This window comes from Jaminaea rosea, assembly GCF_003144245.1.
Source record: "Jaminaea rosea strain MCA 5214 unplaced genomic scaffold BDZ90scaffold_17, whole genome shotgun sequence".
Taxonomy (NCBI): Eukaryota; Fungi; Basidiomycota; class Exobasidiomycetes; order Microstromatales; genus Jaminaea; species Jaminaea rosea.
In genome coordinates, this window is record NW_020289991.1 from 100,406 (window position 1) to 114,701 (window position 14,296).

The 14,296-nt window shown below is 59.3% G+C and overlaps 6 protein-coding genes across 6 annotated transcripts; 4 read left to right on the plus strand and 2 right to left on the minus strand.

The window, feature by feature from the left end:
* BDZ90DRAFT_88345 (hypothetical protein) lies at nt 1-789 on the plus strand. Its single transcript, XM_025509921.1, has 2 exons — nt 1-282; nt 373-789. Exons 1-2 carry the CDS (start codon nt 140-142, stop codon nt 707-709), a joined length of 480 nt encoding a protein of 159 aa, XP_025359511.1. The 5' UTR covers nt 1-139; the 3' UTR covers nt 710-789.
* A 477-nt stretch (nt 790-1,266) lies between these two features.
* On the plus strand, nt 1,267-2,166 carry BDZ90DRAFT_88341 (hypothetical protein). The gene is made up of 3 exons (XM_025509920.1): nt 1,267-1,400; nt 1,477-1,657; nt 1,733-2,166. Exons 2-3 carry the CDS (start codon nt 1,478-1,480, stop codon nt 2,072-2,074), a joined length of 522 nt encoding a protein of 173 aa, XP_025359512.1. The 5' UTR covers nt 1,267-1,400; nt 1,477; the 3' UTR covers nt 2,075-2,166.
* A 1,074-nt stretch (nt 2,167-3,240) lies between these two features.
* BDZ90DRAFT_228599 (hypothetical protein) lies at nt 3,241-7,150 on the minus strand (the record flags this gene model as incomplete). Its single annotated transcript, XM_025504821.1, has 3 exons — nt 3,241-5,064; nt 5,137-6,806; nt 6,883-7,150. 3 exons carry the CDS (start codon nt 7,148-7,150, stop codon nt 3,241-3,243), a joined length of 3,762 nt encoding a protein of 1,253 aa, XP_025359513.1.
* Nucleotides 7,151-7,399: 249 nt separating this feature from the next.
* Nucleotides 7,400-8,708, plus strand: BDZ90DRAFT_243914 (P-loop containing nucleoside triphosphate hydrolase protein; the record flags this gene model as incomplete). Its single annotated transcript, XM_025507448.1, has 3 exons — nt 7,400-7,787; nt 7,857-8,044; nt 8,120-8,708. 3 exons carry the CDS (start codon nt 7,400-7,402, stop codon nt 8,657-8,659), a joined length of 1,116 nt encoding a protein of 371 aa, XP_025359514.1. The 3' UTR covers nt 8,660-8,708.
* Nucleotides 8,535-10,723, minus strand: BDZ90DRAFT_234515 (hypothetical protein). Its single transcript, XM_025507046.1, has 2 exons — nt 8,698-10,723; nt 8,535-8,608 (listed from the first exon to the last, which is right to left on the minus strand). Exon 1 carries the CDS (start codon nt 10,610-10,612, stop codon nt 8,885-8,887), a length of 1,728 nt encoding a protein of 575 aa, XP_025359515.1. The 5' UTR covers nt 10,613-10,723; the 3' UTR covers nt 8,535-8,608; nt 8,698-8,884.
* Nucleotides 10,724-10,940: 217 nt separating this feature from the next.
* BDZ90DRAFT_234516 (RNB-domain-containing protein) lies at nt 10,941-14,177 on the plus strand. Its single transcript, XM_025507047.1, has one exon. It carries the CDS (start codon nt 10,997-10,999, stop codon nt 14,051-14,053), a length of 3,057 nt encoding a protein of 1,018 aa, XP_025359516.1. The 5' UTR covers nt 10,941-10,996; the 3' UTR covers nt 14,054-14,177.
* The last annotated feature ends 119 nt before the right edge of the window (nt 14,178-14,296 follow it).

The window sequence follows — 14,296 nt, forward strand, 5'->3', positions numbered from 1 at the left end:
AGGCCCAAGACATCGCTACTGCGGCGACGTGGATTGCCACCACTATCTCGAGATACGGCAACGGTCACGCCACCGTCTCCTCTTCAATGCTCCGAGGTCCCGACCGCAAGCAAGTGCGTGCGATACGACTCATCTGCCAATGAGCGGGTCATCGCCATCTTCTCCACCCGGCTTTACGACCCTGATGACGCGCTACTACCTTGGCCTACTCGCCATCACCTGGCTGTTCTTCTGCTCCTCACCCACCACCGCGGGCCAACTTGGGCTCTGCTATCAGACCAAGTGAGTTCCGACCGCTTGCAAAAAGAGTAGGCCAGGCGCGCCAAAGGGCACGACAGCTCATCGCCCAATTTTCTGTGTGCTTGCGCACAGGGACTGCAAGCCCGCCCCTGAAGCTCCTGGCCTGACCATCAAGGGCACAGAACTAGGCCCGGCCAGCAACGTGAGCCTCGTGGACACCAAATACTGCATGTCATTCCTCCCTCAGTCGGCCCCTCGCGTAGGGACGAGCGCTTGTCTGGTGAGAAACCAAGCAAGCGTCGAAGCAGTGGTACCAGCTATAATCGCGGCTTACCTTGGGCTCTTGTCGCACGCGCGCAGACCAAGATCTGTGGTGAATGCTTCGAGCCCTTCGATCAGGAATGCATGCCTGCGCCTACGGAGCGATGGTTGTGTGTTCAGCAGCATGCGAAGTAGAGCCTACCTTTGAGGGAAGATTACAGCGGACAGTGTCGCGCCAATGTACGACTCCAGATCATCAATGCCACTTTTCGTACGAGTCGCCATACCCCACGCCCTCGTGACGGCCCAATGGCTCCGCCGATGTGAAAGTCGGGTAATGCTCCGTGCTGTCCGCCCTCGCGCCTTCATTATAAGCGTCGGCTTTCCAGCGTCATTCGATAGCCCCGGCGACTGCGCTTGTGGCAAAGGGGAAACGGCTTAGCGGATCGGCCCGCCATGACCGCAAATGGAGATACGCGCAAAGTGAAGGGCATCAGAAGCTCCGGTGCAAATTCTCTTCGTTTCCTCTCCATCATGCTCTAGTCGAAAGCATCATCATGACGAAGCTCACTATCATTCTCGTCACCGTCTTGGCCCTCGTCGCTCCTCGCTCAGTCGTGGCTACTAGCTCGGCCGCTGAAGTCAAGTTGGGCTGGTGTTTCAGCAATGCGTAAGTTGAGCTGCAACCACGCTGCCAGTCTATAGCCATGCCAAGGACGGTACTCACAAGAAGGACATCTCTCACATCATTGTCGTTGCACAGCGACTGCACCGGCGAGCATCTCCAAGTGAATGCTCAGCCAGGCAAAGCGGTGACGCCCCTCACTACCACGGAATTCCCTTATTGCAAGTCTTATCTACACGCCCCTGATCCTCCCGTCACGGCGTACGCATGCCAAGTGAGCTGGCCTACGTTTGAAATACTTCTTTTTCCTCGTGATCGTTCTACTGACTGTCTCCTCGCCGCTACTTTAGAATGGCTGCAACGGTCCTTGCAACATCGGTCAGGCAGGGCAGTGCACCTACCTCAGTCCTGGCAGCGCTGCCAATGCGCGTTTCGAGTGCATTACCCGTGCCTGATGAGGGCAAGCAGGCAAGAGCTACAAGAGCCGGGCACATCCTCGTCTGTACACTATCCGATGTCTCTCCTCGAAATGTGAATACTTCTCGAGAGTGTCGCCGTCACCTGGAGAGTTCGTCGCGCTGGAGCTGACAGCTTGGCGCCGGCAAGATGGTCCAAAGCTCGATGCCTCGATCCCGGACAGTACCGTGTACCGTCATCGGAGTGCACGCCGTCTCCTCTGCGGCCCGAGCACTGCCCCGGTCTGATATGAAGCCGTCGGGCAGCGTCAGCTTCACCACAGGTAGAGAGTATAAGAGCGGGCGTGGAGCATCGCTGTCAGTCCCAACCTCACCTCACGCACGACCAGCCCAACATGACCAAGCTCGCCTCCCTCCTCTCCGCCATCTTCATCCTGGCAGCTGCCTCCTCAGCCACTCAAGTCAAGCTCGGTTGGTGCTACAGCAACAAGTGAGCGCCCTCCCTTGCCTGTCAAACTCCTTGCTGACCTGAATCACTCCTCTCGCCTCGTCTAAACGCTCGCTCAGGGACTGCACGGGCGACCCTCTTCAAGTGAACGGGGACAGCGGCAACAAAAGAAACAATATCAACACGTCTCAGTATCCTCACTGCTCCAGCTTCCTCGCCGCACTTGAGCCCCCGTCTACGGTATTCGCTTGCCAGGTGAGCAGGCGCTGAGTCGCAAAGCTTGTCCTGTACGCGGAGATGCTGACTTGTAGAGCTCGATCCCGCAGGGAAGCTGCAGTGATGCGTGCTCCTTGGCTCGTATCGGTCAGTGCACGAAGCTTGACCCACTCAGCACGAGGCCTAGATTCGACTGTATTCTGCGTGGTGGGCTGCCCTAGACGCAGTGTGCCGAAGTCGTGTCCGACCTACCTCTCACGCTGCAATGTAGCTTCAGAGCGCCATCGAGCCGGTAATGTCATTTTTGCCCTATCCCCTCTTTGTTGACCAGGGCGAAGGGCAGGGGGAACTTGTGATGAGAAGCAACCACTGAAATGCGAATATCTGTCGTCAGCGCCCCCATCCCTCCTCTCGCACCTAACCTCATCTGTAAACATGGCTCGTCTCACCCCAGCTCATTTCGTGACCACGCTGACGGCCATCCTTGTAAGTCTGGTAATCCATGTCTCCTCATCTCCTCATCGCGTCCGTTTAGGCTGGTGTTATCGCTACAAGTTAGTTCGCTCTCTCTTTGCCCGGGCTCTCCATTCGAGCTGACCTGGATGTCCTTCGACTCATTTGCAGCGACTGCACAGGCGATCCTCTCCTGATCCATGGCTACGTCCACAATCAAGCGATCGGACGCATCCCCTATTGCAAGTCATTCAAAGCTTACCCTCGACAGTACTTTGACGTGCAGGCTTGTACGGTAAGTCCGCTTGATTCATCGGGTCGGCCACCTTCACTGCTAACCCTTGGGCGCTCTGCCACAGTCGAGCGAATGTGACTTAGGCTGCCTCAACGCATTGGACGGACAGTGTACCCCGTCTCCGCCTGGGACGGCGGTCTATGCCAGGTACGAATGTTTGATAGTGAAGGCGAAAGAGGTCGAGGTGTGAGCGGAGCGCTTCAATGGCACCAAGAAGAGGGCTGTTGTTGAAGTCTGTGGAGCTGAGAAGTTATTGCATATTGTCATAAAGCTTGTCACGCCATGTCTAGTCGTCGTCGTCATCATCGGCCCTGTTCATGAACTCCATCATAGTCGGCCGTCGCACCCTAATCACCACATCCTCATCATCGGTGTCCACATCACTATCCTGTCCTACAAACGCGGGGTACTTCCTTGTGAACGTTGCCCTTGACATCGGTCTCTCATCCTCGTCATCCTCGTCCTCGCTAGACAAGACGGCCGCAGTGCGTTTCCTTGCCGCTGGTTGCGGGCTTGGCGTGACTTTGAACGGCGAGAGCGAGAGCGATGAGCGCGTGCTTGATTGGCGGGAGGGCTGCGGCAGGTCGTGATCATCGTCCGCGTCACTGTCCTCCACATCAGAACCAAGGAAGAGAGCGTTGCTTTTGTTCTTGGGCCTGCGTTCCCCCTCCTCCCTCGGCGGTGAAGTAGGCGGAGTGCTGACCCTGCCCGCAGCGACGGGACTACGGCTTGGCCTCGCGCTACTGACAGGCGAGCTTGCGCCAGCACCACTATTCTGAGCGCGCCACATCCTCTCAATCTGCTCTTCCTCGTCTGAGTCGATCATGTCACCCTCTCCGAGGAAGCCTTGATTGGCACCGGCGGGAGCTCTGCGCCTGAAGCCCTTGCGCTTGCGTGAATCGCCTGCCAGGTCCTTGCGTCGTCGATGACCACGACGGCGTGTGCCTCCCAGCTCTTCGTCGTCGTCCGATGAGGATGCAGCAGTGCTCTCGTCGCTGTCACTGCCGCTGACCTCGCCCTGCTCGGCGCGTACAGCCACGGTCGCCTGCGGCTTCTTCGCAACCCTCTTCCTCGCCGGCTGAACCAAGTCCTCGTAGCGTTCCGCTCCGTATGGAAGCTCGAAGGGCGCTTCCAGGAAGCGGTCCATCAGCTTGACGTCCGCCTCCAGGTCTCCCGGCAGTACATCAGCAGGAATGCGCCACTGCCAGCAGGTATCGTCGTCTTCATCGCTCTCCAGGCCAAGGAGGCGGCACAAGAGCTTGAGGGCCGGCAGAGTCGTGGCATCGTGTTGTAGAGGGGCATCGCCCCAGTAAGGAAGGGAGTGAGGCGCCACGAGAGAGAGGGCTTCGGCGGAAGGTGGTTCGACGGCAAGACTGCGGGCCACAGCTTGCTCGAGCGCCTCTTCGTTGCCATCTGGCAAGCCTTGGCGGAGAGCTTCGCGCCACATCGGCCCATCCGTGCTCTTGATGACGTCGAGTCGGTCCTGACTGGCAATCTCGAGCGCCGATTTGACCCACGAAACGCGCGCAAGGTGCCCCTGCTCTGCCAACAGCCCCACGGCGATGCCCACACAGCTGTCCCTCGGGAAGCCAGGCTTGACTTCCACCTCGCGAGGCAACTTGACGGCCTTCGGAGGCTTGGGCGGCTTCTTGCCTTGCTGCCAAAGCTCCTTCTCTTCCTTGTCGAGCTTTTCAAACTTCTTGAGACAGTACTGCACCAGCTTCTTGGCATCACCCGCCGCTCGCGGTGCTACGGGCTGCATAGCGGCGTAGAGCTCGCCTTTGTCCTCAATGCCAGCAAGCGCCACTCGGATGTGCGCAGGGAAGAATGCGCGCACGTCGCCGGCCTTGATGGCTATTCGGTGCAAGATGGCGACGACGTTACTGAGCTGCTCTGCGGGCCGGGTGAAGTCGCGCCATTTGCAGAGGTAGCCTACACAGGCTTCAACGAGGGGACGCGTGGCAAGGGAGGATTGGAAGCGGGTGAAGGAGACGCGACGCTCGATGTAGAGGTCCTCGGCACGGCGCGGGGCAGCATCGTCGTCCTCGTTGTCTTGGCCATTGTCTTTGCGCTTCTGACGGGCCTTCTTCGCTCGGACAAAGAGGTGTTCCTGCGGAGCGAAAGGATGACAGGGGCATCGTGAGCGAGAGCTACTCTATCATGGGCCGTGGCTCGCACGCACCTTGTCCTGCGAGTACTTCTCCAACATCCTCGGCATGACCGTAAGGAAAGCCACAATCAGATCCAAGAACTCCATAGACTGCGTCGTGTAGCATCGCCCGATACTCAAGCAAACCTTGAGCGTCTCGGCATGGTAGAAATGGTTGGCCAACAAATGGTCAGCTCCCTCCTGCGCTGCTTCGTCGCCTTTGCGAGACATGTGTTCCACGAGGCGAAGAAGAGACATCCAGAGCTGTACGGCCGCCGAGAGCTCGAGCCAGTGCTTCGACTCCAGCGAGTCGAGTGAGCGGACGAGAACCATCTTGAAGGACCACTCTTGGAGCCAGGAGTCCAGGAGGGCGAATGACCAACGGGCGCGAGGTGGTTGGACGACTGGGGTAGAAGACTCGCCTGGTGCTGCGTTCTCTGTAGCGGGTGTGAGTGTAGCCGCTAGTTTCTCCTCCTCCTCACATCGCCTGACCCTGAACCAATCGAGGAAGAAAGCGCCAAGCAACATGACCTTCACTCTCGCCTCGTCCAAATCCCCCACCTTCTCCCTCTCGCTTGCAATGTCCTTGAGCACACTCCTCGTAAGCGTCTCGAAGCCACTGCTGAGCAAGAAACGATCCGCCCAGTCCTGTAGCGCCTCCCGTGCCGGCTTGGTCCACTCGGCATGAACGCGAGGAGCACCAGCTTCATTGACTTTGGTGCGTCGCCTGAACTTGCGCCGTGACCTCTGATCGTTGTCGCGACGCAGCTCGGAGACTGACTTGCGCAGAGCGTTTTGCGTGCGGGCGACGCGACGATCGCCGCTGGTGGTGTAGAAGGAGAGGGTGGTGCCGAACCGGGAGTGGCGGGAGGACGAGGGAGCTGCATTGCGGCGTTGTCGTGCTTCAGCGTCGAGGAAGGAGCGCAGCTGCGCGGATGAGGATGAAGAAGCGGTAGAAGAGGAAGCCGCACCGCTCTCGTTGCTCTTGCCTGATGCCGTTGAGGGTGAAGCAATCGCGGCGGCTCTCTCCCCACCGTAGACCGCAAAGATACAATCCGCAGTCACCACATTCCACTGATTGAACTCTGCCTTATCCGCCCCATTTGCCAGCATCAGCAATGTCTCCAGCACGTGCGTGCGCGCCATAGCGCAGACGAGATCGCTCTGCAGCGTAGACTCAGCGATCTGCTCATTACTGCTGAGTGTCGTAGCCAGAGGGTCCCTGATGGCCAGCAAGTTGCGAAAAAGATGTAGAGACATAGCAATCGTCCCGCTGTCCCTCTCCGTGCGCTGAGACCTGTGCTTGCTGAGTGAGGGCAGAAGGACGTATCGCATCACACAACCCAGAGTATCCCTGCTCGCCGAGTCGCCCCTTGACTCCCCCAAGCGGGTACGAAGCACCGCTGCCTTGTAAGCTACCATGCTCTGCTCCAGCGCGATCAAGTGGGCCAGTTGGCTCGCATCCTCCCCTCGCGCTTTCGCGGCACGCATTTCCGCTTGGGCGTCGATTGGCCAGGTGATCGAGGTGAGCAAGTCGACGCAGGCGAGGGAAATTTTGGAGGAGCGCTCGTCCCCGCCGGCTGTTTTCAGGAGGAGAGGGATGAGGTTCTGGAGGACGCCTACTTGCGAGAAGACATGCGCTATGATGCGATTTGGATCGTCGCCACCCTCACGCCAGAGACGGCGGAGGTCGCGCAGGCAGCCTGTCGTCGCGATGAAGTGGGGCAGAGGGAGTGAACAAGAAGTACGCGTTGAGTCGAGCGTCATGTCCACACTCACGCAAGCAATCATCGCCCAACACGTAGACCGTCTCGATCTTCCCTTCGACTTCAACATCCTCCAGTCCACCAAGAGCGCTCACTACCTCGACTACCGTCCCCTTGACCTCATTGATAGCCGCTTCTACCTCTTCAGGCGTGTTCGCGTGTGCCTCGTCCTCGTATGCATCATCGCGAACCCCTCGCTCTCCGTCTGATCGCGAGTCATCCGAGTCATGCTCCAAGTCGTATTCCTCTAGCAGCTCGAGATCATCTTCGCCGGCATACATGGCCGGTAGAGATGAAGGGACGATGATGATGGAAGGAACGGTGTGAATAAATGAAGGAAAGACAACTCGCAGCTCTCTCAACCCGCGTCCCACTTTCTGGCCCTCGACGCGACGCGGAGACACGGAAGCAGCGGCTCGCTCGAGCGAGAAGACAAGACGGTCGAGCGGGCGTTGGTGAGCTCAGCGCAGCGAGCCAACACTTTCGCTTTCACTACCTCACCACGGCTCCTCCTTCCCCAGCCTCTCGGGATGCTCTTCGTCGACCAATACCGACCTCGCTCCCTCAGCGACGTCCACTACCACACCGCACTCTCAGATCGCCTCATCGGCCTAGCCAGCAGCGACGATGTTCCCCATCTTCTCTTCTACGGCCCCTCTGGTGCCGGCAAAAAGACGCGCATTCACGCCCTGATCAAGGAGCTCTTTGGTCCTGCCGCCCACAAACTCAAGATCGACCAGCGCATCTTTTTGAATCCTAGCAAGAGGAAGATAGATGTAAACATCGTGTCATCGGCGTATCATCAGGAGTTGACGCCGAGTGATGCTGGCGGGTGGGATAGGCTGGTCATTCAGGATGTGTTGAAGGAGATTGCCATGACGCAGCAGGTCGATCAGAGTGCCAAGCATAGGTTCAAGGGTGCGTGTGACTGCGAGCTGCAATGGAGGGGCTGGCTTCCGATGCTGACTTGCCTCCTCCTCGCTGCAGTCGTCGTCATCAATGAAGCCGACTCCCTCTCACGCGACGCCCAATCAGCGCTGCGCAGGACGATGGAGAAGTACATGGGCAACCTGCGATTGATCCTCTGCGCTACATCCACCAGTAAGATCATCGCGCCCATTCGATCTCGTTGCCTGCTTATTCGAGTTGCAGCCCCGACAGAGGAGGAGGTACGTGTGCACGCGCCGGGCGAAGTTACAACCCTACGCCTCCAGTAGCTAATCCATCGTCCTGCTCATCCCTGCCCTCAGACATGCACCGTCCTCCAACACGTAGCCAAGCGCGAGAAGTTCCATCTCCCCGACGCCCTCGCAACGCAAATCTACACCGACTCGCAAGGAAACCTGCGCAAAGCCCTGCTAGTCCTAGAAGCTCTCCGTATGCAATCACCGGACCTATCCGCCTCCTCCTCAGTGGCCATCGCAAAGCCGGATTGGGAGCTCTACACGCACAAGCTGTGCGACCTAGTACTCGCTGAACAGTCCCCTGCAAAATTGCTGGAATGTCGTACGCATTTGTACGAGTTGCTGGTGCACGCCATTCCGCCTAGGACCATTTTGAAGACGATGGTGGAGTATCTGGTGGGAGGGGGCAGGGTGGACGAGACGCTCAGAGCACCAATTGTTGAGAAGGCGGCATTCTACGAGCTAAGGACGAGAGGTGGAGGGGGAGGAGGCGGAGGAAAGGCCATCTTTCATTTGGAGGCCTTTGTTGCGGCCGTTATGACTATGGTCAAGTCGGTGAGTGCGCCGACGAAGAGAGTCAATCATCTGCGTGAGCCCGAAGTGTAGCAAGCTGACCATCCTTTTGCAACTGCCCGCACGCGCAGCTGTACATGGGCATCGAGTGGGATGAGCCTTGATCACCTAGCGACTCGCAACCGGCACATCGCACACGCAGGCAACCAAGCGAGGGCGAGGGCGAGGGCGAAGGCGAGGCACCGCCGCAACACCATGTACTATTAGCAATGACGACCCACGCGTGACTTCTCTCAATCAGTCTACCACATTCCAGACTCAGCCACGACCCATTGTCCTTTCCGCTCCCGGCGTGCCGCCCCTCGTCTTTCGTACCATCTCTTTCCTCCAGGCTTCGACACCCTGCATCGGAGGCTGTGGCGATAGTGGGGGCGGAGGTTGACCTGCATCTCTCCGCACACCATCTGTCCGCCTGCCACCTCGCGAGTTGGCCGTGCTCATCCTCGGTACTTGAGGGCGAGCAGGAGGTGGGCGACGGGAGATGGAGGTCATCTGGTCCGTAGGGAGAGGCGGTGGTTGATGAGGCGCCTGCGGCGGACGTCGGGGGCGTTGCCTCGATGAAGGGGTCGGTGTGGGGCCACGAGGTAATGACTGCCCGGTAGCTGCGGCTCCATTGACGAAGCGACGTCGCGGCCGTGGCGTAATGTCTGCTTCATGCTCTTCGGGCGGGTGGCCGTTCAGGTAGGCTCTCCGTCTGGGCAGGGCTGAGCCTGACGCATAGGCACGGTCCTGCTCATCGCCGTACGTCTCCTCATCGTAGTAGAGCGCCTCCTCGTCCTCATATCCCACTTCGTCCTCCTCATACAGTACCTCGTCCTCGTCCTGGCCCTGCACACCGTCCTCGTGCTGCTCAGGCTCCTCGCCCCTCCTACCCGTCACAAGATCCGGCATCTGCACAGTCCAGACCTTCGGCCAGCCCACCTTGTCCAATATAGCGCCTCGAATGCGCTGCAGCATCACCTGCTGAATCTTGGGTATATCCTGCAATTTTGCCCTGCTCCCCACGAGACTACTACATGTAGCCAACAGCAAGAAGTCCGGGTGAAGGCTGACCTCCAGGGAATGCCGACTCCTCTCGTCTGGCTTGGCGGAAGGGTGCGAGACGATACTGAGCGACAAGGTGCCGGAGAATCGGGTGACTCGCAGTCCGAGGGAGAGAGGGAGGACCGCAAAGCGCGGGCGGGGGAAGTTGAGGCAGAGAGCCGTAGTGATGTCAAGGGAGAGGACGTCGCTGTAGTCCACATCGACCTCGATACGAACTCGTCCGGCATCGTCCCGCGGTCGAACGCGAGCGTTGCTGAGGAGTGGGTAGGAGGAGCCCGGGTGTACGGCGGTGACGTTGATTGGGTCGAGAAAGGAAGGGGAGCTGGCGTTGGTGGGTCGTCGTCTGTTAAGGACATCTTGCATGAAGTCACGAGCCGTCCGTCTCGCTCCACCACCCTCCTCGCCTTCCTGTGGAGTCGACTGTGAGCCTCCTGCCAAAAAATCATCTCGATAGCCCTCCCACACATGCGCGACGAGGACGTTCAACCACCCAACATCACAGTCGGCCCCCGTCTCCATATCGTATCCTACCGCATCTGGGATGCGGGCCAAGGTGGGCAGCGAAGGACCCGAACCGGCTTTCTCACCTCCACCTTGCAATGGAGGAATGGGCGGGGACTTGGCGCGTGTCGGCAGGGAGGAGAGGGAGAGAGAGAGTAGTGAAGAAGCACGCCCTGCGAGGGCGGGGCGACGCGGTTGCGGTGAAGACGTGGTGGGGAAGGTACGCCGCCTTGCTTCTGAGTCGTCTTCTCCATCTTTCGAAGCCGCTTCATCCTCTCGAGCCGCGGCGTGGTCCTCGAAGAGTAGGTAGCGTACCAAAGCTACGACGACGCATATGATGCTGAGTTGTCCGACTACGAGGCCCTGCGTAAAGGTGAGGCGAGGAAGGAGAGAGAGGAGAGTAGGCGCGTCCGGCGCAGCTGCTTGCGACAATGTATCCATGGTCAGGGCGTGAGAGAAAACGAAGAGAGAGACAGGGGGTAAAAGGAACTATGACGGGGCTGAGTTACTCATTGCTTCGGCGACGAGGATGATTGGCTGGTTGAAGTTGAATTGAATGCTGCGTGCGCCCTGATCCTCGATTTCTATTCAGCCTCTTCTGAATGGGCCTTAGCCGCCAGTCCGCCCTCGACTCCGCCTGCCAGCCCGTTCCGAGACTGACGACGCCGCCTGTCTGGTCTGAGTTCCAAGGACGGACGGACAGAACACACGACGGGAGTGGCCAAAGTTGGAAAAGTGTGCTGAGCTCACGCCAAAGTCGAAGAAGAGAGGCAGCAATTTGCTTGCCTTCTCTCCAACACACACAACAACACCGACTAGCCCGCCATGCTGCGCAACACCCTCATCGCAGCTTCTCACGCAGCCAGTGCAACGTCAGTTACATCGTCGCGCTTCTGCGGCTACATCGTATCTCGCACCTCTTCCTCCTCGTCGAGTTCAGCGAATGGCGGCTCCCCATCTCGATCAAGCCGCCTTCCTCGGTCGAATCGCGCACATAGTCGCTCTAAAGTCATCACCCACAACATCTTCAGACAAGCAGGCGTAGATGTCGCCGCGGCAGACCGCGTCCGCGAGGCTTCGGTGGCAGAGGGGCGCCAGCCTGAACCGGGGGAGCAAGGATGGAAGAGGAGTGCGATAGGTTGGAAGGCAAGGAGGGGGGATATGAGAAGGCGACCGAGACCAAAGTCCGGTGTACCTGATGAGCAGAGGAGGGGGTATGCGACAGAAGCTCGCTCAGCCGGAGAAATGGCGCCTCGCCGGAACCCTGGCGAGATTAGGCCAGGCGACCTGGTCCAGTACCCAAGCGTCGAAGGTTACGTCTATGGCCTCGCTCTCCCCTCTCATCCCGACCCGCACCTATTCCGCACCCGCCAATTCTTTGCCATCAGCTCGCATGGGAGCATTTCCCTCCTCTCGCAATCAGCCGTCGTGCTCCACCTGCCTGGATTACTGCCTTGCCAAGGGGAAGAGGGGGAGAAAGCCACGATTAGAGCAGAGGAGGTGGCGCTGCTACTCGAGGAAGCAACGGGATTGACACCTAGTGACGAGATTGCTGCAGCTTGCGAAAAAATCGTGGGACTAGACTCGCGAAGAGCAAGGGCGCGCATGGCTTCACGCCTTCGGCGAGTGGTTAAGGAAGTCGAGGATGAGTTGGAGGATCTTCGCCGGCGCCTTGCGCACCTGATGGCGTCTACGCGCCTCCTGGAGAAGGATGAGGTCACAGTTGACGAGGTGGCTACCGCCCTGCATGGCTCCAGCTCCGTGCCTACCTCGGTCCTTATCGCAACGCACAACCTTCTGCACAGCATGCCTCGCTATTTTGTGCATCTCCTCCCTGCCAAGGCGTACAAGATGGCGCAAAGCTATGCCGTCAGGCCACAGAGGGAGCGTGACAATGTGGACACAGTTGCAGCTTGGCGTCTCGCTTCCGACTCGCCCATCGACACGTTCGTTCTTGCAGTCAAGGAAGGCAAGGCATCGCCCCCTTGGAGTGAGGACCATCAAACCATCCTCGCCTTCCTTCTCAACTCGCTCAGCTCCGGTTCAGAAGGCCAGGAAGACATCTACGCACCCGTAGTGGACGACGTGCTCAAGCGATGCGACCGCCTCGTGACTGCGGACCCTGCTCCGGTAGGCACAGGGGGAGGAGCGAGCTGGATTGGCGTAGAGTACAGTAGAGAGCGCAGACATGCGGCCGTCATTGCTTTGCTGGAAGACATCGGGGCCTTCCAGCGCGGAGAGACGGACTGGAGTTTGGCATCAGCACGAAGTCGGCGATGGCTGGAAGCATATGGTCGACCTGTCGATGAAGTGAAGGTGAAGGAGACCCCGACAGCGGACCGGGATGCGGATTTGCGGCGAGCTGTCCACTCGCCCGTCTACGTGATCGACGATGCAACGGCGCACGAGCTCGATGACGGGATCAGTATGGAGCGCATGGCCGAGGGTGACGACGTCTGGGTGCACATTCACATCGCCGACCCTACTTCGCACCTCACACCTGAATCCTACCCTGCTCAAGAAGCGCGCAAGAGGGGCAGCACTCTCTACCTGTCCAACGGGTCTGCCATTCCCATGTTCCCGCCCCACTCCACACGAGGGATAGATGAGGCGGATGAACAGGGCATCAGACGGGCGGTTACGTTCAGTGCGAGGATCAGCTTGCAAGGCAAGGGAGAAGTGCTAGAGACCAAAATCGGGCTGAGCGACTTGAGAGGCGAGGTGCGCAAAATCACCTACGATGCGGTTGATGCCGGAGAGTGCGGGGAGGGCAAGGAGGATCTGGAAACGCTGAGGCAGGTGGCCGGTCTGCTCAGCGATGCCCGTGAGAGGAGCGGAGCGCTGAGCATCAATCAGATTGAGAGTCGACTGGCTGGCAGTACCGCTGCCGGCGCTACTGCCCCCGTCCTCATCACGGACGAGTCAGCGAAGAGCAACGCAGCCCTTCAATCATCACCTCAGCTCCTCATTGGCACCAACTCTGCTGCATCACCCTCACGCTCCCTCGTAGCAGAGCACATGATCCTAGCCGGCCGAATAGCGGCCGACTTCCTCTGGCGTCAGCAAGGCGGCCTCGCAGCGCTGTACCGCTCTCAGACCTTCCCTCGCGAAGTCGGCGAGGAATGGAAGGAGGCGCTTCGTCGCCACAAGGGTGGGGTAGGCAGAGGCGACGTCCTGAAGATGGGAGTCGCAATGCCCTCTGCCGTTTCGCGCAGCACGCCGGAAGAGCACGTGACGATGGGCATCTCCTCATCACCTTCGTCCACCGGGACGGACAAGCTGGAGGGAAGTGGCTACTTGCGCGTTACGTCCCCCCTAAGGCGGTACGAGGACGTACTGGCTCACTGGCAGATCAAGGCAGCTCTTCGTCGCGAAGCTGGCGAAACGGTGGGGCCTGCCTTTAGCCTGGAAGAGCTGGACAAAGACGTCCCCGAGCTGGCTCGTCGCTCTGAGACGGTTCAGTCCATCTCGCGCGGCTCGGAGGATTGGCAGCGATATCGTGCTTTGAGGCTCGCATTCGAGTCCAATTCCGACGAGGACGGCGATATACAGCCATCCTCTGAGCGGGAGGGGTGGCTTCCTGTGACTCCCACCTCGCTGCGTAAGCCCCTCAAGGCTTATGTGCTGGACGGGTCCCTCCAGCTAGACGGGCTGGCCCTGCAGTGCACTACGAAGGTTGCCCTGCCTGGGTTGGGAGGGAGGATGAGGGGGGAGTGCATTTGGCCCGTTGACGCGGCGATCCAAGGCGGGCGAGGAGCGGGCGGCTTGGGAAGGCCAACGATGGGCCAGGAGGTTGACGTTGAGATTGTGGGCGTGAGGGAGAATATTGATCGTGGTGGATTGGTGGCGGTCAGGCCCGTGCAGAGGCCGGCTGCAGCATGAGAGGAGGATGGGAGGAGAGGACTACTCTTCATTGGATCCTGTCAAGAAATGCTTCCTCATGCACCCGTGCAAAATCACACGACGTCCGAGCGTCGACAAGGCAAATGAAATCGGGCCTGCCTTTCTTCCGAACATGTTTGTCTCGACGTCTGAGCACGCCCGCCCGCTTTTCACAATGGCTCGTGCGCCGTGTTTTCGACTGGCGGTTCCTGGACGCAAGGACGGTGGTTCCTCGATTCTCGT